Source organism: Schistocerca cancellata, chromosome 7 (genome assembly GCF_023864275.1).
Source record: "Schistocerca cancellata isolate TAMUIC-IGC-003103 chromosome 7, iqSchCanc2.1, whole genome shotgun sequence".
Taxonomy (NCBI): domain Eukaryota; kingdom Metazoa; phylum Arthropoda; class Insecta; order Orthoptera; family Acrididae; genus Schistocerca; species Schistocerca cancellata.
The window spans coordinates 25637699-25664619 of NC_064632.1; the positions used below are offsets into that span (position 1 = coordinate 25637699).

The 26921-nt window shown below is 43.4% G+C and overlaps 1 protein-coding gene across 1 annotated transcript in view; it reads right to left on the minus strand.

Annotated features, from left to right (window-relative positions):
- The window catches only part of LOC126092414 (lachesin-like), a 348672-nt gene that overhangs the window by 306708 nt on the left and 15043 nt on the right, over positions 1-26921 (minus strand). Inside the window, exon 3 of the mRNA XM_049908001.1 lies at positions 18258-18465. Coding sequence (XP_049763958.1) covers positions 18258-18465 — 208 coding nt within the window. The remainder of the gene's footprint in view (positions 1-18257; positions 18466-26921) is intronic.

The following is a 26921-nucleotide window of genomic DNA, read 5'->3' on the forward strand; positions in this document are numbered from 1 at the left end:
ATGCTCGTGTGTTTCTTGTGCAAGTGTTCCAAGTCCATGATACTTCACACTCCGTTCCAAAATATGAGACATTTCATTCCGTAATTCGTACACTGCTGTCTGAGGCTCAACCACCAGTTACACAGTGGTGTACTGCGAGTTGCCGCCCTATCTATAACCCAGCAACACAACCTCCGGAAACAACATCCCGAGGTGAACAAAAACGGAGAAGGTTAAAAGCAGGAGAGCTAGAAAGGTATGCCTGCGACCAAAGCGGTGACAAGTAAACAAAAAAGAAACGAAAATGAGAAGATGGATTCTTATTTAGACATCTCTTTGAAGTGTGACAACAGCATAGATAATGTTGATCGCTTTGGAGAACCCACTTCAGGTCCCGTTTTTATGACCGATCCAGCACATATAGATGGAGCAGAGGCAAAATTTTTAGGAGGGAAGAGAAATTCATACAGCTACATATATGTCTGCACCATTCATAAAATACCGGAAAACTACCCAGATACTATGTCACCAAAATCTTTGCACAAAGATAAAATAGTTTCCTAATTAATTGAAGAATATGTTTCTCATATTAATGAGAGTGTTGTGACGGGTAATTGCCGACCCTGTACGTTGCTGCTGGGTGGGAAACATCAAACGAGTAATCTGCTTTGTGTTTAACAGTCCTGTTTTTGTTCATAAAAAATGAAAAACAATTCTTAACTTTATGTATCTCTCTTACATAATGTATTTGTATATTAAGAGAACAGTTAAGTAATTAGCGTATCAATAGTCAATGACAGTTTTAAACTACTAAGCTCTCCTGTGGAAAAGGATTGTATCAAGTTAAGGAAATCTTTTTATCTTTCATGTCATAAGGTGACTAATATTTCAAGTGTTCTAGTTCGATGTGCCATCTATAAGAGAAGTCAAAGAACCCGCAGTTATGACCAGCGGATTGTAGTTTTGTCTGGTCATTTCAATCACAATATAACATGTGTATGATATTTTGGATCAACCACATTATATTTAAGAATTTCAGTCCAAAGAATGAGACACAGTTTTTATTTTTCTAATGTGCCATTTAACTTGAACGAATTAACTGGAGTCTTATTTTGAAGTGACTTATACTCCCCAACATTTACAGCTTTTCCTAACAGTTATTCCATGTCTTTCCAAAATACAGACTATGTTTGTGGTTTTGTATCATATTTAGTTGGCTTTACTACATAAGTCAAGAAGCCAACCGTGAGATTCTCATTTTCCGTGGACCTAATCAGTCTAATACTTCCACAAATTGGCGTCGCTGTTATGTCTGGATGAACAGACCTGAATTGGTTGGATACTGGGAAAATGTAGTGTACAGAGTAGACTGACCGGACGAGAAATGGGATATTAAATAAATTAAAAATGCGGCAGCGGGAATTGTCTGTTTGTTTCACTCACGAGAGGGCGTTACGATAATGTGAAAAACCGGAACGGCAGACACTTCATGATTCCGGTTACGTAGCGAAAGTTAATGTCAGCATTCAAGAACCGGGATACATATTTCAGATCCCTGTACATCGCTCCGACTGTAACCGCAGAAAAAAGATTAGACTAATTATATGGCACTTGAAGTGATTTAAGCAATTGCTGTCACCAGGCTTCATTCGTGACTGGAAGAGTAAGATATCCTAAAACGTAGTGTAGTCCTTATGTACCTTGTATCATTCAGTAATTGTGTTTTTAGAGGATAAAAAACTGAAAAATATTTTTGTGTCTTAAAATGTCTCAGATGCACTTTTCCCGCTAAGGGTTTTACGAAGGTTTTAACGCCAGTGATGGTGCTCAAACTGACGTGGCATGAATATTATTTTAGAGATGTTGCTGAACTCAATGGATTTTTTTAATTTTTTTGTTGATGGAGACGAAGCGTTTGGTGTAAAGGACTCTAATAGGTACTCCTAAAGAGCTAGCTGACTGTTTGGTTGAAAATTAACACGTTAGGCAGTCATTAGCACGCAGATGCCAGTTGTGCCTTAGTACGAAGAGCCGACATTTTCGGCACCGTCACTTAAACGGCATTCATTACACGTCAGGTTGAACACGGAATGTGAACATCAGTAGCGTCGAAATATTGACGAACCCCTTACCGTGGAAGCGGTGCTCCTTTGACATTTTTGTCACATACAATTTTTTTCCATTTATCTTCTCTGAACACTCTAAAATTTCATATACGTAGCATTTTACATCTTTCGTAACAATGCAGAGTCTCTGGCATTATGTTATTTCATTATCTGGCCGAGAAATAAAGCAACACAGTTCCGACAACTGATGTCTTTATTCGCTACTCCAAAACATAAACAGACGCTAAAACTTGCATTCCCTGTTAATAAACGTGACTGAAATTAGGCATGTCAGTTTCATAGCGCTTCCATATGACCACACAGATAAGTACACGTGTCCCACGAACCGTGGGGTATACGCAGTGAAGTCCGAGAGATACCCATCTTTCCTAAAAACCGTGTCTTAAAGGGAGAAAAGAGTTGGTTGAAGCCCCAACTGAAGGACAGGGATATTTTCGAAACGTGGAATGTATATCGGAAAGACAGTAAGAAAGAGTGTTTATAGCACCAAGCAGAAATGAGACCCAAGTTGAATACAACAGCGAACTAGCATCAACAAGAGTAAAAGGGGTCGGTATACGTCGATTAATAATGTAGCAGCTCGATTGGCGCTGACACAAATCGGTACTACAGTCATTCAGAGAGAGCCCAGTCTCAGTAGAACATTAATAACCCGAGAATACGGTAGTGGTAGGTGCTGACTTTAACCTATCCACTTTCGACAGGGAAAACCACGCATGCGCTATCGACAAAAATGGCTCTGAGCACTATGAGACTTAACATCTTAGGTCATCAGTCCCCTAGAACTTAGAACTACTTAAACCTAACTAACCTAAGGACATCACACACATCCATGCCCGAGGCAGGATTCGAAACTGCGGACGTAGCGGTCGCGCGGTTCCAGACTGAAGCGCCTAGTACCGCTCGGCCACAGCGGCCGGCCGCTGTCGACGGTCAGTACGAACAGCTTTATGAAGTGATACTGAAAACTTTGCATGGCGACTGCCTCGAATAACTCGTCCGTCACCACACACGTGAAAGATTATTAATTATTTTAGGCCTCGATACAAACAGATCTTTAATCGCGTGTCATCAGTGGAATAGTTTACTCTGGTGGCTACGAGACTATTTGTCTGCTCGAAATCATAGAGGATCGCTGTCAATTCGTTTACAGAACGAAATGAGGAGATGTATTTCTGATATGGTAACCTCAGAGCAGTTGTGACTAAACCCGAAAAACGTTCCCAACTTCGTTATGGGCACGTACGTATCATGTATCTCAAGTAAAGAAGGCAAAAATGCATGCTAGTTCAATGATAATATTTGGAGGATTTTACGAAAAGATTGAACACTGTCGCTAAATATACTCCAGTGGAACGGATATTCGTTAATAGAGTTAACAGATAAACTTGCATTCGCGCCTGAATCCTGCAATAATTTTCACAGGCTGATCCTGGGTCCAAATGTTAGATTCAATCTCTCGTAGATTCGTCTCGTGGCGAAACAGAAGACAGTAGGCACAATGCAGTAATTTTAAGTGCCGAATAAATAACTTGCCCCAGAGTTGTATCTGCTTCCTGGTGTGCTCAGTGCCCAGTTTTCCCTTGGGTAAACGGTAAGCAACACTGAAGGTTACTATACCTTGGAAAGTCTCCATCGCTACCATTGTAGTCTGTATCGTTCTTAGTGACGGTCTCCGTACTGCACAGTGATGAAGTGAGCACTTGATGTTGCGTTCCCGACCGTCAGTTGCTGTTTTGCTAGCAAACATAGTTAACCACATTTATTCTCAGTGCAGGCTTCAGGTATGTTTCGTTTACAAGACATCAACAATCTGAAGAACTGACATAACTCAAAGATTTTTGCAAAAACAGACATAATGTCTGATAGGATAGCCGCAATCAGTGATTTTACAATGTAACTTTTAATCCGTATTGATTGCAAAATGTTTATTCATATGATCGGTTTCACTTCCTTTAGAACCATCTTCAGATCTGTAACGATAATGATACTAATTTATTATTTCACGAATGCGAGCCTTGTTTTATCCTATCTAATCAACATCAAATGTAGCAGAACGTACCTGATATTTCGGTTACAGGAGTAACCCGTCCAAATACAGCAACTTTCACATGCTACGTCACATAAAATTGGTTGGCAGAATGCACGTAAATTTTATTTATTATAACAATATTACAAACAGGTGGCGTCTGGTACATTTGTTACATTACATATGCACATACTGTATTCAGTAGATTTTTGTAATTTACTTTTATGTATTTTATGTGACGCAGCATGTGAATGTTGCTGTATTTGGACGCGTCACCCCTGTAACCAAAATATTAGGTACGTTCTGGTACATCTGATGTTGATTAGATAGGATAAAAAAGACTCGTATTGATGAAATAGTAAATTGGTATGAATATCGTTACAGATCTGTAGATGGTTCTAAAGGAACCAAAACCTGTCATATGAATAAACATTTTGCAGTCAAGACGGATTAAAAGTTCCATAACTCAAAGAGATATGGGTGTATTTCGTTATCATTTTATGTTGCAGTTTAAATTTCATGAGGTCTTATAATTTTGTCCATGGGCGGTTACAACGACTTCACTGTGCTTCCGCCTCTTGAATTGCAGTGGTGATGATTTTAGTATAATTACTAAGTTACTATGTTGACGTCTATCAACGTAATTGCCATATGCTTTATTAAGTCTGCGATACCAGCAAAAACTCATGGCGGTCAGATTGGTCTTAAATTCTCGGTGTTGCGCTGACAGGTGTAGACGCTGCTGCTACCGTTGTTGGTGCTGCTTTGTAGCCTCTGACTGCTCCAGTACCAAGTCAATCCACTGTCGAATGCGATATGGAAAAATGATAATGCCTGTATTAGACCCCTATATATATACGTTCTCTTAAAGTTGCTCTGCATTGAGTGTGAGTTAGTGTGTGTGTGTGTGTGTGTGTGTGTGTGTGTGTGTGTGTGTGTGTGTGTGTGTGTTTGTGCGTGTGTTTGTGCGAGTGTGTGTGTGTGTGTGTGTGTGTGTGTGTGTGTGTGTGTGTGTGTGTGTGTTTGTGTTATTACCTCTTGGGAAGATAATGTGGTACGGAGTAATACTCTTCAGCACTGAAAGTAGTGCCTCCGTATTTTTTATTCTGTTCTCATAATCCGCTGTGGTACCGTGTGTTTATAATTAAACTGACGGAGTTCTGAGTACTGCAGTGGAGGCTATATACATTACAGGATGCTGGAACGTTGTATATTTGTTAATTAAAGGTGCGCTTGCGGAGTATGCCAAAAAGTAATAGTTCAGCTTTTGATACCAGGTGAAAACATGGCGCTGTAAGCAGTCAGAATGTTGAGTGGGTGCAGAAATAGGGAAGTAACATCAAACACGTGATAATGGTGGTTCTGGCACGTTCATTAGCATATGGTCATAAGTTACAATACGTTTTCACATGGTATCCCGACTCATCAACAAGCAGCATCTGTAACACGGCACGGCCGACAGCTGCTCTCAACATATCCAGTGTAATGAGAGCGATGTGTCATTGCATCCTATCCAGATTAGTGAGAGTCTGGGTACATTCGCGATAGACACGATCTTTTAGATATTCCCGCAACTAGTAGCCACGTGGATTTAGGTAGGGCATCTGAAAGGCCATACATCCTAAAATTGCCTAGAGATGATGTGGTCGTTACCAAAGTTTTCTCGAACCATATCCTTCACCTGGCAAGCGACATGTGATGTCATCCCATGTTGCATGAAAATAGTGTAGCAGACACAGTTGCGTTCCTGCAATGCGAATCAAGTGTTGTTCAAGGAGGTCCTTGTAATCTGGAAATATCACTGTACACTTAATAGGCCCTTGAGGTGTCATGTTCTCGAATATAAACGGAAGAATAATGAAGCAGCTTGAGAAACCACACCTGACAGTCACATAAATTGAGTGCAGTAGATGTTCCTGAACAACATGTGACAATTCTTTGCGTTCTCGACTACGTGTAGAGTACAATATGCTTCGTCCGCCCAAAGAATTTCGATCACCTTCTATGACTGCCAAAAATCGAAGAGGAAAGTCACGGAATAGCAGTGTATTTTGGGGCATCATTCGGTACACATTCTGAACCTGTCGGCGATATTCGTGGAAGGTAGTAGTTCTATTGCTGTCGTTAGGATGACACAACTTTACGAGCGGTGCCTGTACTTTCTTCTCGATAGCCATACTGTTTCGTGCTGAAAACTCCAATTTTCTTAATCCTTAATTCCAAATGTCATGCCGGCCGCTGTGGCCGAGCGGTTCTAGGCGCTTCAGTCCGGAACCGCGCTATTGCTACGGTCGCTGGTTCGAATCCTGCCTCGAGCATGGATGTGTGTGATGTCCTTATGTTAGTTAGGTTCAAGTATTTCTAAGACTAGGGGACTGATGACCTCAGATGTTAAGTCCCATAGTGCTTAGAGCCATTTGAACCATTTTGAACCGAAAGTAACTTCACAGAGGAAATAAACACCCGTCGCCTGGAGACAAGCAGCACACTGACGTCAAAAAAGGAAATTCTTCACATTGTGACTGCTTACAGAGCCATATTTCCCATTTATGGGAGAAAGTGGAACTATTAGTTTTTTCGTCACACTCCACGAACATAGTGATTTATGAACATACCTCCGATGTTTCAGGATCCTATGATGTACACAGCCCGCGATGCTGCACCACACAGAACACTGTCAGTTTAATTGCAAACACTCAGTATTCCCTTGTCGTGCATACTACCTGTATACTACTTGATCGACTTTCCTGCTTCGCTGATGCAAGTTGCAGTAACTGCCACTATAGGACTCCAAAGTGTAGCGCGTATCATGGTGGTGTGAAAAGCGACTATTTCAGTGCGATAGAAACAGCGTGCTGTAATCGCGTTTTTAACCGCTAAAAGAGTTCGTCCACATATGGAGCACCCTCTCTTTTAGCATGACAATGCCAAACCACACACAAACTCTACATCTACTACAATCTGACGCCTTGGATTCAGTGTCACTGATCTTCCTCCATACAGTCCCGGCTTGGCCCCAGTCCATTTTCATCTGTTTCCAAAACTGAAAGAACACTTTCGAGGACTTCACTTTAATAGTCATGAAACAGAGCAAGCAGAGCTGAAGCTGATGCCCACTCAACAAAGGCAAACGTTCTACGGTGACTGGTCTCTCACTGGCAAAAAGTGTGATCCTCACCAGGGTGACTATGCTCAGAAGCAGGTATGTAAAGATGAAAGATGGGGATTTTTATTGAAATAGATTCAACAGTCTTCACGTAAAAATTCAGAGGCATTTAATTTCAGCACGCTCATGCATAATTAAAGGTGTGGCAACAAGGCTTACTTGATTATTGCTCTGGCGAACATCTCACTGAGTTTGAGCGATTCCATGGCAGAGCCATGTTGATTTCCCCACTCAAGTCGCCACTACAATCGCCACAGTGGAACTGTAGCCGACAGTCTGCACATACAACTCCCTGTATGACTACCCTAAAACATCATCCAAACTTGTCACGCATTGTGACACAAATTAAGGGCTTAAAAACAAAATTAAATTACTTAACACATTTTATACTAGACTAAATTTCGTTATTTATGAACAACAAAATTATGGCCTAACGTTTATCATTTCAGGTATATGATATAACCCAACAAAATTAATTATTTCTCTTATATCGGCAACCCAGCACTTGCGTAAGTGCTGTATCTGTTAATTAACTTATTCACAATAAAATGTAGCTATTAGTCTAACTTTAATGAACACCAACTGTATGCATACAAACTACTGGTGCAAAGTTTATGAACAAAACAGCTTAAGATTTACGCTACCTTCAGGACATGTGAACTTTAAGAAGGGATACGTTCTGCTTAAATAGCTTCAAAGATTGAACAGTTAGACGGTATTCTCAAAGTTTACTGCACCAAAACGTAAACAAAAATACCACTACATTTCGACTAGAAAAATGCATCAAGAAAAGTGAAGCTTTCTATAGTAAGCTTGAAAGAGCATTTGTTTTGGAAAATTGTTTTGAACTAACTATTATTGCAGTCTAAATAAATTATCCTTACGAGGACAACACAGCCGGCGTCTCGCACAGGGCGGCTAATGTATACCATAACATTCGAAAAATAGTCCATTAAATCTTAGGATAACAGTTTTACACAGAATAAACAGGGCGAATACCTTCATATATTCATAAGCCCCAGAAGTACCTTAAAATTAATGAATCATCAGTAAATCTCAATAAAACTGCCATATCTTAACTAATAGAACCAATATGGTGATGAACTTGAGAGAGAGGCCCAATAGCATCAATGAAATCGTAATTTTGGGTTTTAGGATAAACGCAAGGTTAACCAGTCAGCCAAGCTCCAAACCACAGGCTCATAATGAGACGCTTGTACAGTATATTGAGCAGATTCGAACTGCCATTTCGGCACAAAGTTTAAAATTCACGTTAGCGGAAGCCGGGAGTATCATTTTGGAAGGAATGTGACTTGGAGATCATTTACGTATTTTATTTACTGTGAAGCCTAGTACTCTTGCTGACCTCTATAAAGTTGAAGGAAGTGTAGAGAGCATTCACTTTGGGGACGAGGAACTCGATGTTAGGTATCAGGCTACCGAGTCAGTTTCTATTCCTCTGTGGGTACACCAACAGTAGAAACTCTTATCGTTGTAGAAGTCCAGGAAATTTTGTTTAATAATGTCCCTCTGGATGAGACATATTCCGGGAAAGCTGACGCCAAAGAAACATTATCTGACGCAAGATCAGGTCTTTGTTGAAAGGGTGTAGTAAGGTCGGGTCAGTTACAAGACAGTTTCCCACACTTGTGTGCATAGCTCTTAATTATGAAGCTGTGAGCCCCTTTTGGACCCCGGGAGCAGCTGTCCTATCCTCGATTATGACTGGTTTTCGATGTTCCGCGATATCTGTGAGTTATCTAAGCTGCAAAAGGTCAATCAGAACTGCCACACCATCAGCGGACAGGTATTGCCATGAACAGCCGTGTGTGGGAAAGCGAGAGAATTCAGCAGTTTTCTGACCAGTAAATTTCAAGACTACCAGTGGCCCTTTCGGTAGTTTTGGTACGTCGATCCTTGTGAATAAAGGTCTACGGGATGTCGGCCTTTCACTTACGTAATAAAATGAGACACATGCAGCCGTCGTTTTGATGTTGTTTTATCATGTTGCAGCCAGTTTCGGTGATTCAATACACCATCTTCAGGTCTTAAATTAGGTTGAGGGAGTCAACTCCGATCGCATACACGATTCCATCAGTGACCAACATATATGAAGTAGCTTCTGTAGAATACTGTAATAGTGGTGTTGTGTCTGCAATCGTCAACTACACTACTGGCCATTAAAATTGCTACACCAAGAAGAAATTCAGATGATAAACGGGCATTCATTGGACAAATATAGTATACTAGAACTGACATGTGATTACATTTTCACGCAGTTTGGGTGCATAGATGCTGAGAAATCAATACCCAGAACAACCAACTCTGGCCGTAATAACGGTCTTCATACGCCTGGGCATCGAGTCAAACAGAGCTTGGATGGCGTGTAGAGGTACAGCTGCCCATGCAGCTTCAACACGATACCACAGTTCATCAAGAGTAGTGACTGGCGTATTGTGACGAGCCAGTTGCTCTGCCACCATTGAACAGACGTTTTCAATTGCTGAGAGATCTGGAGAAAGTGCTGGCCAGGGCAGCAGTCGAACATTTTCTGTATCCAGAAAGGCCCGTACGGGACCTGCAACATGCGGTCGTGCATTATCCTGCTGAAATGTTGGGTTTCGCAGGGATCAAATGAAGGGTAGAGCCACGGGTCGGAACACATATGAAATGTAACGACAACTGTTCAAAGTGCCGTCAATGCGTACAATAGGTGACCGAGAAGTGTAACCAATGACACCCCATACCATCACGCCGGGTGATACGCCACTATGGCGATGACGAATACACGCTTACAATGTGCGTTCACCGCGATATCGCCAAACACGGATGCGACCATCATGATGCTATAAACAGAACCTGGGCTCATCCGAAAAAATTACGTTTTGCCATTCGTGCACCCAGGTTCGTCGTTGAGTACACCATCGCAGGCGCTCCTGTCTGCGATGCACCGTCAAGGGTAACTGCTGCCACGGTCTCCAAACTGATAGTCCATGCTGCTGCAAACGTCGTGCAGAGGGTTGCTGTCTTGCAAACGTCCCCATCTGTTGACTCAGGGATCGAGACGTGGCTGCACGAACCGCTACAGCCATGCGGATAAGATACCTGCCATCTCGACTGCTAGTGATACGAGACCGTTGGGATCCAGCACGGCGTTCCGTATTACCCTCCTGAACTCACCGATTCGACATACTGGTAACAGTCATTGGATCTCGACCAACGCGAGAAGCAATGTTGCGATACGATAAGCCGCAATCGCGATAGGCTACAATCCAACCTGTATCAATGTCGGAAATGTGATGGTACGCGTTTCTCCTCCTTACACGAGGCATCACAACAACGTTTCACCATGCAACGCCGGTCAATTGATGTTTGCGCATGAGAAATCGGTAGGAAACTTTCCTCATGTCAGCACGTTATAGGTGTCGCCACCAGCGCCAGCCTTGTATGAATGCTCTGAAAAGCTAACCATTTGCATATCACAGTATCGTCTTCCTGTCGGTTAAATTTCGGGTCCGTAGCACGTCATCTTCGTGGTGTAGAAATTTTAATGCCCAGTAGTGTACCAGGTACGTGTTAGTTGATGACTATGCCGATACTGGCTGCAACGTAATAAAATAACACCAAAACGACGACTGCAGGCGTTTCTTTTTATGATGTAATCTCTTTCTAGTCTGTGGTTTTATTACGGGGGATACCTTCGCTCTTGATTATTCCAACATTCAGTCCTGATTTCTATTCCAGCCAGGTTAGATTTATCGATTATGTGACTGTAGTTGCATCCAAGGCAGTAATAACGTCTCCAGTAATTCTGCTGGATTACGTGTTGTTTGTTATTTAGAGAAAAGGGAGGCCGAACAGCTTTCTAAGATGCGTAAGCAGTTTCCTGATGTATTGACTGACAGGCTGGGAGTTATAGATAAGGCTCAGTATAGATTACAGCTAACCAATAATATGCCATTTGGCTGAAGAATAGAAACCCAAGACAGTGGTTTCTACTGACTGGAATTAATTTGAATTCAGTCGCATATTGTTTGGATTATCTTCTGATACCATAGTTCTTTCACATTTATTGGACTCTCTTTTGGGGAATCTTAGGTTTAAATGTGATCGTAGGTAATTAGATGATACAATGGTATATAATAGGATATTTCAAGAACGTTAGGAACATATTAGGCGATTTTTAGTTCATTTGCTTGGAGCGGGCTTCACCTCCAAACTACCTGAAGTGAATCTGAACCGGAGGAAATTTCCGTTTTCGTAGATTACGTTTATGACGCTCGAGGGGTGCTACCCAGAGTTTTCCTTTTTCCAAGGGTAAGGATATATATCTCGATTTCAAGATATAATAAATTGTTTTAGTAAATTCATACTCAATTTTGCGCAGCCAGTTTTCCCCTTTAATGAGCTGCGCCAAGAACAGTAGGCTTTTAAGTTGACTTATAGTGAGCAGGTGGCGTTTGATCCTCTCAAACTTGCTCTCGTCTTGGCGATTGCACGCCTACGTGAAACTAAATCGCGAGTTCGGCTGCACGCATTTCCACCTTCGGTGAAGCACACAGGAGGAGTAGATAATCAGATTGCGGACGCCTTGAGCCACATGTTTGAGTGCGAACGTTTTTAAGGATACTAAGTATGTGGCCTGCTCCTTGGCAGTAATCCACCAGAGATCTTCAATATCTGGTAATTTAAGGGAAAAGCTGGATCAGGATCCGACCATACATGGCGTTAAAGAGATGCTTCTCACTGGAAACAAGTGACGTGTTACCAGCTTCATACAGGGCGTCTTTGTTACCTCATCCACTATGATAACAGCTGAAAGATTTAGCTCCCCAAGGACATTATTCCTACTGTTTTTTCAGTATTTTCATGATCACTTGCTTGTGGACATTTGGGGAGCTACAGAACGATAATGAAAATCAAAGACCACCTCTTCTGGCCTACGTTAATGAGTTGTGTAAGATTGCTGAGCATAGTTCAAATGCTCGTCGTGGACATCATTCTACCCATAAAGAAAAGCCCGTGATTAAGACCTTTATAGATGATTTGCGGCCCGTTCTTCATATCCATCAGGGTAACGGGTACATATTTGTGACTGTTAATGCAGTCTCTTGTATTATGTGGTTGATGCTTGGTAGGCGTCTGACAACCGGATTAAATGTTCAACATTTGACTAACGTTTTTTTCTATATTTAATCCACCTAGGACCCCAGTGATAATGCCGCCACCTTTGTTCCCAGAGAGCAGAGAAAATTCTTCTTTACGATTCCAATGCATCACATTAGAATAGTTCCTTATTATTTGAAGTCTTTCTTTGCTGAATGGGTGAACCGTAATCTTAAATCCGCCCTCATATCTTTCATTCTCATACTAAGACAAGTTGTAACATAACTGAATTTGGTCTTTAACTGCTGTCCATGAAACACACAAGGAAACCCCGGCTACTCTGATGGTAGATTAGCTTCTTACCTCTCGTCGATTCATCCGATGGTCTATTAATGATCTCCTCCTGAAGCGGGAAAACCCTGTGATTATGTGGAGGAGCACAAACAATATTGACATTGCATGCTGTAATCGGGGCAGGTACCCTGCAAAGGTGAACAAACTGGTTCAAATGGCTCTGAGCACTATGGGACTTAACATCTGTGGTCATCAGTCCCCAATGACTTAGAACTACTTAAACATAACTAACCTAAGGACATCACACACATCCATGCCCGAGGCAGGATTCGAACATGCGACAGTAGCGGTCACGCGGTTCCAGACTGAAGCGCATAGGTCCGCACGGCCACAGCGGCCGGCCAAAGGTGAACCCGGAAGATACTGTTTTTATCAGAAATTTTGAAACTCAAGGCCAGGAAGACAAAAAATGTCTAATGATTTGTTACCATATTCCATAGGACAGTTGCAAGATCGTTAAGGTTTCGATCCCAGTTAGCCTGGTGGTTAAAAATCTGTATACTAACAGGACCTGAATGGCTCACCTAAACCAGGTTATATTATTGTACATAATTATTTCTCAACGTCTGCTTCCTTCGTTTGGCGTGCTGTAGGCCGCGCATATCAACACTCGTCCTGGGTTGTTTTGTTTGTTTGGTCAAGCTTCGTCAGTGGCTGTAATGGTTGTTTCTGATAATGTACTAAGTGTCTGGCGCTGCCTTTGCTTCTTGGTACACAAGAGGCCTGTGAACTTTGATTAAATGACGCCTGTTGTGTGGTTTGGAGATTTACAAACTGAGAAACTTTAACTTGTGTTTTCTTAAAAGTTCAGAATCGTTACTTTTTAATGTTGTTACGCGTTTGAGATGTTAGTAAAGTGGTTAAACTTACTTTCTGTTTTTCCTAAAGTCCTAAGTAGTAATTTCTTTCGTTTTTCTGTGTGTTTCCTGCTGATTCATCACCCTATTGATTGTACTAGTTAACGTAAGGCAATTTCATTGATATTAAATGGTGTTTTATTAAGTTTTAGATACTTTCTGAGACTTAAGCTTTCATGAAGGTATTTGCTTTGTTTATTTTGTGGATAAGTGATACGTCTAGGTTCTAATGAACTGCTTTTTTAATATTCATAGCACGACCAGCTACTGTGGGAACTTAGCCAGAGAGTCGGGCGTGATGTTTGGGTGTTGTGTGATGTCCTTAGGTTAGTTAGGTTTAAGTAGTTCTAAGTTCTAGGGGACTGATGACCATAGATGTTAAGTCCCATAGTGCTCAGAGCCATTTGAGTCGGGCAAAGTACTCGTCTGGTACTAGAGACTGGGACCAGCTCCTGGTTGAATGGGTTATTCAGCCCGCTATAAGCGTATTTGGTGTCATTTTGGCTCGATGTGTTTTTAGTGTAATCTTCTCAGCAACTATTATTGCAGTGGTTGCTTAGTAAAAACATTCGTTTCTTTTGCTCCCAACCTTTCAGTTCCAATGGTTGTGAAGAATAAGCCGCCAACACCCAACTCACGTCTCTTTCAGCAGCATGTAAAGTGTGTGGAATTGTAGAAAGCTACCGTGAGCGGCGGGTGTTTCCCTTGGGGGACGGGGCAACTTCTAAGGACACGCATCCGGAGCATAGGGCAGTGGCCCCTTTGCAATTTTGCATATAGAACTTGTCTGTTCAGCCTGCATTGTCCACTTCGCACCAGGTGGGAATATGTGTGATCCGAGGACCTTACAACTGCAGTCCTCACCTTATGCAGCTGGGGACTCATTCAAAAACGGCTTGGTTTGTGGAACAGTGTTGTGCGTCGGGTCAGTGCCCAATAAATTATTTTATGAGCCGAGATCTCCACCTGGTTGTACGTATTTGGCCTACCGGATTTGGCTGTTTTCTCTTGTAACTACTGCAGTTATTCTTTAAGCTTCTACTTTGCCCTTTTTGACGGAGGTATGACGTCCTCTGAACTCCAGCCCATATGGACAACAAATTCTATTTCTCGAAATGTAGGAGGGCATTTCACAGCGGAAATTAAAAACTTATCAGCAAGACTGGGTGTCGGATCGCCACCTCTAAAAATTTCATTGGTTAACCGTTGGCCGTAATTTACCATTGGTTGGGGAACATTTGCATGCAGCTTTTTTTTTGGAAACTCTAGAACACAAAAAATACAAAAAAGATTGGGGAACTTGATCACAGAAGACACGAAGATACTTACTAAAGGAATGCGGAAGAAGGCATTTGATTCCGAGACAAGTATGAGAGCCACAGATTGAGCTTCTAGAATCTGCTCATCACTCCATCAATGGGTTGCTCCTTCCAGCAGGTTGTAGGGGACACGGGTCTTCTCACTCTGAGTCATCGATTCTGGTGAGAATACCTCGGAGTGTGGACTGCCATGATAGCAGAATGGTTATGTGTTTTTAAATGGAAAACGCAACTTCATTTTTCATCTTGTAGTACCAGGTACATCCATGACCAAGTGCGATTGTGTACTTGCATTTCAAATCAATTCCCTGATTTCTAATATGATCAGAGCAATCATTTCATGTCCAACCACAATTATGCATTTGAGGGACGGACTTGTTGAGATCATCATTACTCTTACCTCATCCATTCGATGCAGATTTTTCAAGTAGGTCTAAGATCCAGTCAAACGATCTCGATGTCCACTCCTTGCAGTTCAGTTTCTTTTTGCACTATATTAGTCACGTTTATGTGTTGTTTCCTTTTTTATGTGTACCCACAAACAGTAAATGAAATGGAGGTTAATCTTAATCAAGATTCTCAATTTAGTGGATAGATAACGTTTCCCAGTTATTATTCTTAACCTGTCTATGAGAACCAACAACCAGAACTCAGATATGAGGGCCTTTCTTCTCTCATTATGTTAACCACAAGCATGACAGATCCTGTTTCGTATCAGAGTTTTATAAGGAACAATCTGTCTCGCAGTTGGTCTAGCTGCGACAGATTACTAAAGCGACCGTACGGTTCAACCACCGTCTACTACCGCTGCCGATTATAAGTAGAACACGACAAAGCCCCACCCATCGAAAAACTGAATCGAATTACTGAAACTTCTAGCCGTGGAGGCTTGCCAGCTAGCACAAGCAGGTAGGCAATCTACTGGAAAAGATGTATATCACGGTATTCTTACACAAAGCATAGGAAAGTGTTTCACATTCTTAGTTATAATAGAAGCCATTCCGTTAGAGATCTGCATCGTGATGTTTCTCGAGAGTGCAGTATTTTACCCTCGCCTGTTAAGGGATATTGGGATTTCGAATCGCATCTTGGTTGTCACAATTGCCTGCTACCAAGGTACGTCTTTTTTGTGAGGGAATCTATGAGAGGCTTGATCTGAGTATTTCCCATTCCAGCAACATTGGGTGAAGATCAGCGCAGCTTAGCAACAACAGCGAATGCAACAGTGTCATACTTTCTCGGAGAAATGTGGGACGGTCATCTGGATGGTAGTCGCGTTAATTCAACATATGTGAAAACCAAGTGAGAATTTGAACCTAAACGTAATAATATAAAACGTACATCAAGATAGTAAGTGCATGCATGTAAAATGTATATCATTGCAAAATTTGATGTTCTCTAGAAAGAGTTTTGTAGTGCAGTGCAATCCGAAAACAAAGGAACTAGGTTACAGTACACTTGTTCGCCCACTGCTTGAATATTGCTCACCAGTGTGGGATTCATACCAGATAGCGTTGGTAGAAGAGATAGAGAAGATCCAATGGAGAGCAGCGCGCTTCGTTACGGGATCGTTTAGTAATCGCGAGAGCGTTACGGAGATGATAGATAAGCTCCAGTGGAGGACTCTGCAGGAGAGACGCTCATTAGCTCGGTACGTGCTTTTGTTGAAGTTTCGAGAACATACCTTCACCGAGGAGTCAAGCAGTATATTGCTCCCTCCTACGTATATCTCCCGAAGAGACCATGACGATACAATTAGAGCCCACACAGGGGCATACCGACAATCTTTCTTTCCACGAACAATACGAGACTGGAATAGATGGGTGAACCGATAGAGGTACTCAAAGTACCCGCCGCCGCACACCGTCAAGTGGCTTGCGGAGTATGGATGTAGATGTAGAATGCATATATCAAAAATATTTGAGGTATCTGTTTCACATCCACTTAAGCATGCGTGTTAAAAACTAATAAGTCCAAACTTTTCATGTGAAAACTCTTAAATCATTTTAAATAAAATAACATTCTGTGTCTTAATTGTTTATGCCTGCATATTTGCAGGCCTCTGTCACTAGAGGGCTCCGTGTTGTAGTGTGTATCATCACAGTGTTTAACGTAACAACACTGAATCGTGAGAAACACTGTGCCACACCACACACGAGTTCGGCGACATCTGCAACAATCGGACGCATTGGGTTCACTGTCATCAATCATTCCCCATGCAGTCCCGACTTTGACTCATCCGATTTCCACCTACATCCATAACCTGAAGAAGACCTTCGAGGGCTTCACTTTCATGGGGAGGTGAGGTTGTGACTCCATCAACAAAGTCAAACCTTCTACAGTGACGATGTCAACAAACTAGTCCCTCGTCGGGATAAATGTGTTCGTCGCCAGGGCGACTATGTCGAAAAACAGATACGTAGAGATGAATAATATGGCGTATGGTTAGCACACTGGAATCTCATTCGGGAGGACGACGGTTCAAACCCGCTTCCGGCCATCCTGAGATTCGTTTTCCGTGATTTCCCCATATCGTTTAAGGCAAATGATGCGATGGTCCCCCTTGGAAAGGGGACGGCCGATTTTCTTCCGTATTCTTCTCTCATCCAGCTGTTTGTGCCCCTCCCCCAAATCAGTCAACCAACCTTTAAGAATAAAAGCTTAGAATGAGAATAATATTTGTTTTACCTTTGAAAAGATTTAGGAGTATTCACATAAGAAATTAGGAGGTGTTGCTTTTCAGCATGCCCTAGTAGAAGACTGATTCTTGTGAAATCATGGCAATCTTTCTGAAACCATATGTGTTTTATTAGACTGTGGGACAGGAGTGGTGTCTATAAACTACTTTCTAGGTATCCGCGCTGGAGCGCACAGTAAGACAGCGTTACTCACCATGCACGTCGATGCAGCCGAAGTGCTGCTTCTTGACGCTCATGTTGATCTGGCAGGAGTAGCAGCAATGGGACAGGGGTAGTGTCTGTAAACTAGTGTCTAGGTATCCGTGCTGCAGTGTCCAGTAAGACAGTGTCACTGACCATGCACGTCGATGCAACCGAACTGCTGCTTCATGATGCTCATGTTGATCAGGCAGGTGTAGCAGTCGCAGGACAGGAGTAGTCTCTGTAAACTAGTGTCTAGGTATCTGTGCAGCAGTGTCCAGTAAGACAGTGTCACTGACCGTGCATGTCGATGCAGCTGAACTGCTGCTTCATGACGCTCGTGTTGATCTGGCAGGTGTAGCAGCCGGAGGACAGGAGTAGTGTCTGTAAACTAGTGTCTAGGTATCCGTGCTACAGTGTCCTGTAAGACAGCGTCACTCACCATGCACGTCGATGCAGCCGAACTGCTGCTTCATGACGCTCGTGTTGATCTGGCAGGTGTAGCAGCCACGGTCGGCCTCCTTGAGCTGCCGCAGGTGCAGCCGCCAGGTGCGCAGCTGGTCGTGCGAGACTGCGACGCGATTGTTGTGCGTCACGACCTTGTCCTGCAGGGACAGCAGCGTCTGGTCGTCCGCCCGCAGCCACACTACCTGGCGAGACACGGGCGGCAGTTAGCTGCAGAGCGGTCAGCGAGGCGCAGCTGCAGCAGCAGGTGGTCGACAGACGTGTAAAGTTGCCGGGTGTCGCGTCGGCTGTTCCGGGGCCGACGAGATGTATCGACTCTGCAACGGACTTGTGACGTCACACTAGTAGGCTGGTCTGCCACACTTCGCAAACGCCTGGCTCCATTCGAGGTCCACAGGAAATCAATATCTAACCGAAAAGGTACCCCACTATAGGACTTAATTGTGTAGTGTACTATCGTATACCTTTATGGGTTAATGTGCACAGTTAATTATTACTAAACTCGTCTCAAATACACTAGTGGCCACTAAAATTGCTACACCACGAAGATGACGTGCTACCGAAGCGAAATTTAACCGACAGGAAGAAAGTGCTGTAATAAGCAAATGATTAGCTTTTCAGAGCATTCACAAAACGTTGGTGCCGGTGGCGACACCTACAACGTGCTGACATGAGGAAAGTTTCCAACCGATTTCTCTTACACAAACAGCAGTTGACCGGCGTTGCCTGGTTAAACGTTGTTCTCATTCTTCCTGTAAGGAGGAGAAATGCAAACCATCACGTTTCCGAATTTGATTAAGGTCGGATTGTAGCCTATCGCGATTACGGTTTATCGTATCGTGACATTGCTGCTCCCGTTGGCCGAAATCCAATGACTGTTAGCAGAATAGGCTACCGGTGAGTTCAGGAAGGTAATACGGAACGCCGTGCTGGATCCCAACGGCCTCGTATCACTAGCAGTTTACATGGCAGGCATCTTATTCGCACGGCTGTAACGGATCGTGCAGCCACTTCTCGATCCCTGAGTCAACAGATGGGGACGTTTGCAAGACAACAACCATCTGCACGAATAGTTCGACGACGTTTGCAGCAGCATGGACTACCAGTTCGGAGACCATGGCTGCGGTTACCCTTGACGCTGTATCACAGACAGGAGCACCTGCGATGATGTACTCAACTATGAACCTGGGTGCACGAATGGCAAAACGTCATTTTTTCGTATGAATCCAGGTTCTGTTTAGACCATCATGATGGTCGCATCCGTGTTTGGCGACATCGCGGTGAACGCACATTGGAAACCTGTGTTTGTCATCGCCATACTAGCGTATCACCCAGCGTGATAGTATGGGGTGCCATTGGTTACACGTCTCGATCACCTCTTCTTCGCATTGACGGCACTTTGAACAGTGGACGTTACATTTCACATGCGTTACGACCCATGGCTCTACCCTTCATTCGATCCCTGCAAAACCATGCATATCAGCAGGATAATGCACGAGCGCATGTTGCAGGTCCTGTACGGGCCATTCTGGATACAGAAAATGTTCGACTGCTGCCCTGGCCAGCACATTCACGAGATCTCTCACCAACTGAAAACGTCTGGTCAATTCTGGCCGAGCAACTGGCTCGTCACAATACGCCAGTCGCTACTCTTGATGGAATGTGTTATCGTGTTGAAGCTGCATGGGCAGCTGTACCTATACATCCAAGCTCTGTGTGACTCAATGGCCAGGCGTATGAAGACCGTTACTACGGCGAGAGGTGGTTATTCTGTGTGCCGATTTCTCAGGATCTATGCACCGTAATTGGGTGAAAATGTAATCAGGTGTCAGTTCTAATATAATATATTTGTCTAACGAATACCCGTTTATCTTCAGCATTTCTTCCTGCTTTAGCAGTTTTAATGGCGAGTAGTGTAGCTATACCCTCACAGCCGGAGATGGCTACTGGCATTCCTGAGATCAGCAAAGTCACGTGCTGTGTTGTACGCACCACGGCCTGTCCTCATTCGTTCCTTTTAATGTGTGTCAGAGCGCTGATGACATCGATGTTGAGCGCCCATAAACCCCAACACACACACCCACATGGCCTGTCTTGCTCGTGGGGCACGGGCTGTCCTCTGCTGGAATCTAAGCAGTTCGTTTATTTCTGTACATGCAGCGTCCTTCGCTAAACCTCTGTTGCATCAGCATCCAGGTATATTGTTACAACTTGTGGCCTTAACTGTAGGTCCATTTGTTCAGGGGAACTACTGTACCTACAACAAAAGTGAGAGTAAACCTCGGAGAAGGGAGGGCACTAGGAATTAAATGCTGTTTGTGGTAGACCGTTGTGGTACAGCTATTTACAGCCATCATACCGTGTTCTTTCCAGTATAGAAGGACTTATCTGTAACATCAAGTTCCTGGGCACTGGTAGTGTGTAATAGTCTAGGTTAATTTCATAGATATAATTGCTTTTAAGGGATATTGTCACCTTGATAACACTGATCAGGCAACGCCTTTGCCACCGTGGATACAACGGCTCCCATGAGATCACCAAAGTTAAGCACTGTCCGGCTTGACCGCCACTTGGATGGGTGACCATCCAGGCCGCCATGCGCTGTTGCCATTTTGCGGGGTGCACTAGCCTCATGATGCCAATTGAGGAGCTACTCGACCGTATAGTAGCGGCTCCGGTCAAAGAATACCGTCATAACGACCAGGACAGCGGTGTGCTGACCACAGACCCACTCTATCCGCATCCTCATCTGACGATGACACGGCGGTCGGATGGGCCACTTGTGGCCTGAAGACGGAGTGCTAATACTTATTAACTTTTTAATGCAACCAACTAACGACTTGTGAAAATCAGGGAAAAATACATCAGTAACTACATATTATTTTGTGTTTGTCGAATATTATGTCACACACATTATTGCTACGCTAACTGCCCACACATCTGTTCCGGAAATTTCTGTATTAAATTCCTCTTGAAATATGGCATCAGGATTGTGTCGCATGGGAGACAACAAGTGATGAGTGAGAATGTATTTTCTTTAATAATGTGCCCCGTGTAAAAAGTGAAGCACCCAGGAGACATGGATGTCGATGTAACTTCTTACTCGTAAACGCTATTGGTAGATTTGTAAACGATTGCAATTAAAATTGCCCGCGATAGGTACAACTGTCACCAGAGAGCATTTGTGCTGTTTGTATGTAGTACTCGTACCAGGAGTGGCAGAGTATATAACGGGCATGAAGTGCGTCTGATGCTGAGTGATCACTGTGAAGGACACGGAGATGCCTCGTACTCTTGTGACACGACGGCATCAGTACCAGCAACAGTTTGACAGAGGCCTTATGGACCGTCTCCATTTGGACAGCTGGTCCAATGGTGCAGTATCCAGATTTGTGGGGCAATTCGATGACACAGTGGCATTAAGTTGGACTGCATGGGTACGAGAGTGTTGGCATACTGTTCGTCAGATTTCCAGTCAACATGTATGACCATCGGAAGAGGGGATCACACATCTTAACCTTTCACATCTGCGTCTGACGTCCGAAAACAAGTTACAGCCTTCCTAAAACAATTTGAGCCATCCCGTATCATGAGCCCGAGACTAGCAGCACGTGGACTGTGGAATTACAGTCCCATGCGTAGGCTGATGCTAAGACCATACCACAAATAGGGCCTTTCGGAGTGGTGCCGTTAACGGGAATCATGAACTGCTGATGAATGGTGTCGCACAGTGTTCAGCGATGAATCGCCGTTCTGTACCGCTCCAGATGACCATCAACAGCGAGTGTGGAAGCGACCTGTGAAAGGAGCCCCATTCTTACAGTGATTTCCAAAGACATAGCGATTGTGCTAGAAGTGTGGTTAGAACTGATTGAGTTGACTGACAGTACAACGATACATCGAAGACATTCTTATTCATCACTTGTTCTACATCTACATCTACATTTATACTCCAACGGTGTGTGGCGGAGGGCACTTTACGTGCCACTGTCATTACCTCCCTTTCCTGTTCCAGTCGCGTATGGTTCGCGGGAAGAACGACTGTCTGAAAGCCTCTGTACGCGCTCTAATCTCTCTAATTTTACATTCGTGATCTCCTCGGGAGGTATAAGTAGGGGGAAGCAATATATTCGATACCTCATCCAGAAACGCACCCTCTCGAAACCTGGTGAGCAAGCTACACCGCGAAGCAGAGCGCCTCTCTTGCAGAGTCCGCCACTTGAGTTTGTTAAACATCTCCGTAACGCTATCACGGTTACCAAATAACCCTGTGACGAAACGCGCCGCTCTTCTTTGAATCTTCTCTATCTCCTCCGTCAACCCGATCTGGTACGGATCCCACACTGATGAGCAATACTCAAGTATAGGTCGAACGAGTGTTTTGTAAGCCACCTCCTTTGTTGATGGACTACATTTTCTAAGGACTCTCCCAATGAATCTCAACCTGGTACCCGCCTTACCAACAATTAATTTTATATGATCATTCCACTTCAAATCGTTCCGCACGCATACTCCCAGATATTTTACAGAAGTAACTGCTAGCAGTGTTTGTTCCGCTATCATAACATCATGCAATAAAGGATCCTTCTTTCTATGTATTCGCAATACATTACATTTGTCTATGTTAAGGGTCAGTTGCCACTCCCTGCACCAAGTGCCTATCCGCTGCAGATCTTCCTGCATTTCGCTACAATTTTCTAATGCTGCAACTTCTCTGTATACTACAGCATCATCCGCGAAAAGCCGCATGGAACTTCCGACACTATCTACTAGGTCATTTATATATATTGTGAAAAGCAATGGTCCCATAACACTCCCCTGTGGCACACCAGAGGTTACTTTAACGTCTGTAGACGTCTCTCCGTTGATAACAACATGCTGTGTTCTGTTTGCTAAAAACTCTTCAATCCAGCCACACAGCTGGTCTGATATTCCGTAGGCTCTTACTTTGTTTATCAGGCGACAGTGCGGAACTGTATCGAACGCCTTCCGGAAGTCAAGAAAAATAGCATCTACCTGGGAGCCTGTATCTAATATTTTCTGGGTCTCATGAACAAATAAAGCGAGTTGGGTCTCACACGATCGCTGTTTCCGAAATCCATGTTGATTCCTACATAGTAGATTCTGAGTTTCCAAAAACGTCATGATATTCGAGCAAAAAACATGTTCTAAAATTCTACAACAGATCGACGTCAGAGATATAGGTCTATAGTTTTGTGCATCTGCTCGACGACCCTTCTTGAAGACTGGGACTACCTGTGCTCTTTTCCAATCATTTGGAACCTTCCGTTCCTCTAGAGACTTGCGGTACACGGCTGTTAGAAGGGGGGCAAGTTCTTTCGCGTACTCCGTGTAGAATCGAATTGGTATCCCGTCAGGTCCAGTGGACTTTCCTCTGTTGAGTGATTCCAGTTGCTTTTCTATTCCTTGGACACTTATTTCGATGTCAGCCATTTTTTCGTTTGTGCGAGGATTTAGAGAAGGAACTGCAGTGCGGTTTTCCTCTGTGAAACAGCTTTGGAAAAAGGTGTTTAGTATTTCAGCTTTACGCTTGTCATCCTCTGTTTCAATGCCATCATCATCCCGGAGTGTCTGGCTATGCCGTTTCGAGCCACTTACTGATTTAACGTAAGACCAGAACTTCCTAGGATTTTCTGTCAAGTCGGTACATAGAATTTTACTTTCGAATTCACTGAACGCTTCACGCATAGCCCTCCTTACGCTAACTTTGACATCGTTTAGCATCTGTTTGTCTGAGAGGTTTTGGCTGCGTTTAAACTTGCAGTGAAGCTCTCTTTGCTTTCGCAGTAGTTTCCTAACTTTGTTGTTGTACCACGGTGGGTTTTTCCCGTCCCTCACAGTTTTACTCGGCACGTACCTGTCTAAAACGCATTTTACGATTGCCTTGAACTTTTTCCATAAACACTCAACATTGTCAGTGTCGGAACAGAAATTTTCGTTTTGATCAGTTAGGTAGTCTGAAATCTGCCTTCTATTACTCTTGCTAAACAGATAAACGTTCCGCCCTTTTTTTATATTCCTATTAACTTCCAAATTCAGCGATTGTTACCTCCGATGAGACAGAATCGTGATTCCATATTTCAAGTGGACAATGCTCGTCCACACATTGGTGAATCACTAGGAACTGGATGTGATGCTGAGGTACTCCCGCGGCCAGCATGATCCCCGTATCTATCCGCAGCAGAACGCGAGTGCGACGAATTATGACAGCATCGCTGGCCCAGTACTAGTATCCAGGATACACATTCGGCAATCCACAGTACGGTGCATGCACAGGGTACCTCCATGCTCCATTCGCAAATACAGCTTGCGAGAAATGACTATATACTTTTATATTAGCCCTAATTTCATCCCTTGAGGGTAGTCGTTTCTACGTGAAGAGCGAGGAGGCCTTGCAAGCAGCCTTAGCCAATGACCAAGGGTCTTAACTGGCAGCAGCTGTCAGTCATCCTTTGCTCCTCGTCATCCCCTGACCACTGGGAATTCCCTGCCCCCCACAGTCGATATGAGATGCCAAGTTAACCGTTCAGAGAACGTATAGGGTCGTATAATCCCAGTTGTTGGTTGCTGCGTAAGTTCGTAGCGTTTTCCCCAAAGTTTCACATAAGCAACACATACAAATAACAGATATTTATGTCATTAACAGTATATTCTCCTTCAGTATTTACAACAGTCTACCAACCCTGGGTTATGTTTGTTCGATAGAGAGCGGAAAGCTGCGAAAATCTAACAGCGCAGTATCAGGTGATATAGAGAGTCTATACAAGGGCGATATTCTTGAGGACAATATTATGGAAATGGAAGAGGATGTAGATGTAGATGAGATGGGAGACATGATACTGCGTGAAGAGTTTGACAGAGCACTGAAAGACCTAAGTCGATACAAGGCCCCAGGAGTAGACAACATTCCATTAGAACTACTGACGACCTTGGGAGAATCAGCCCAGACAAAACTCTACCATCTGGTGAGAAAGATATGTCAGACAGGCGAAATACCCTCAGACTTCAAGAGGAATATAACAATTCCAATCCCAAAGACAACAGCTGTTGACAGATGAGAAAATTTCCGAACTATCGGTTTAATAAGTCACGGCTGCAAAACTCTAACACGAATTCTTTACAGACGAATGGAAAAACTGGTAGAAGCCGCCCTCGGTGAATCAGTTTGGATTCCGTAGAAATGTTGGAACACGTGAGGCAATACTGACCCTACGACTTATCTTAGAAAATAGATTAAGGAAAGGTAAACCTACGTTTCTAGTATTTGTAGACTCAGAGAAAGCTTTTGACAATATTGATTGGTATACTCTCTTTCAAATTCTGAAGGTGGCAGGGGTAAAATACAGGGAGCGAAAGGCTAATTACAATTTGTACAGAAACCACATGGCAGTTATAAGGGTCGAGGGACATGAAAGGGAAGCAGTAGTTGGGAAGGAAGTGAGACAGGTTTGTAGCCTCTCCCTGATGTTATTAAATCTGTGTATTGAGCAAGCAGTAACGGAGACAAAAGAAAAATTCGGAGTTGGCATTAAAATCCATGGAGAAGTAATAAAAACTTTGAGGTTTGTTGACGACATTGTAATTCTGTCAGAGACAGGAAAGGACCAGGAAGAGCAGCTGAACGGAATGGACCGTGTCTTGAAAGGAGTATATAGGATGAACATCAACAAAAGAAAAACGAGGATAATGGACTGTAGTCGAATTAAATCGGGCGATGCTCAGGGTATTAGATTAGGAAATGAGACGCTTAAAGTAGTAAATGAGTTTTGCTATTTGGGGAGCAAAGTAACTCATGTTGGTCGAAGTAGAGAGAATCTAAAATGTAGACTGGCAATGGCAAGGAAAGCGTTTCTGAAGAAGAGAAATTTGTTAACATCGAGTATAGATTTAACTTTCCGGAAGTCTCTTGTGAAAGTATTTGTATGGAGTGTAGCCATGTATGGAAGTGAATGGTGGACGATAAATAGTTTAGACAAGAATAGAATAGAAGTTTTCGAAATGTGGTGCTACAGAAGAATGCTGAAGGTTAGATGGGTAGCTCACATAACCAATGAGGAGGTATTGACTAAAATTGGGGAGAAGAGAAATTTTATCGCACAACTTGAGTAGAAGAAGGGATCGGATGGTACGGCATATTCTGAGGTATCAAGGGATTACCAATTTAGTATTGGAGGGCTGCGTGGAGGGTAAAATCGTAGAGGGAGACCATGAGATGAATACACTAAACAGATTCAGAAGGATGCAGGTTGCAGTAGGTGCTGGGAGATGAAGAAGCTTGCACAGGATGGAGTAGCTTGGAGAGCTGAATTAAACGAGTCTCTGGACCGAAGACCACAACAAAACAACGTGGGTGTGGAACGACTTCCTAACTCAATTCCTGTGTAGTGTTTTTTTGTCAGTATAGGAGAATGCGGCTGGGCGATATTCTAGAGTAGCATTACCTCATGCAGACTTGCTGCTCTTTGCTCTTGGATTTAGTCTGCAAGACGGCTCAGTTGCTGGCAATACATGTCAATAGTATGGTTACACTTCGGCGAAGCATTTCGTAGTACACCACAACGTCGCTGTACTACAAGATCCATAACATTACCTTACGTGTTCGAGCGCAGGTCTTTTTACG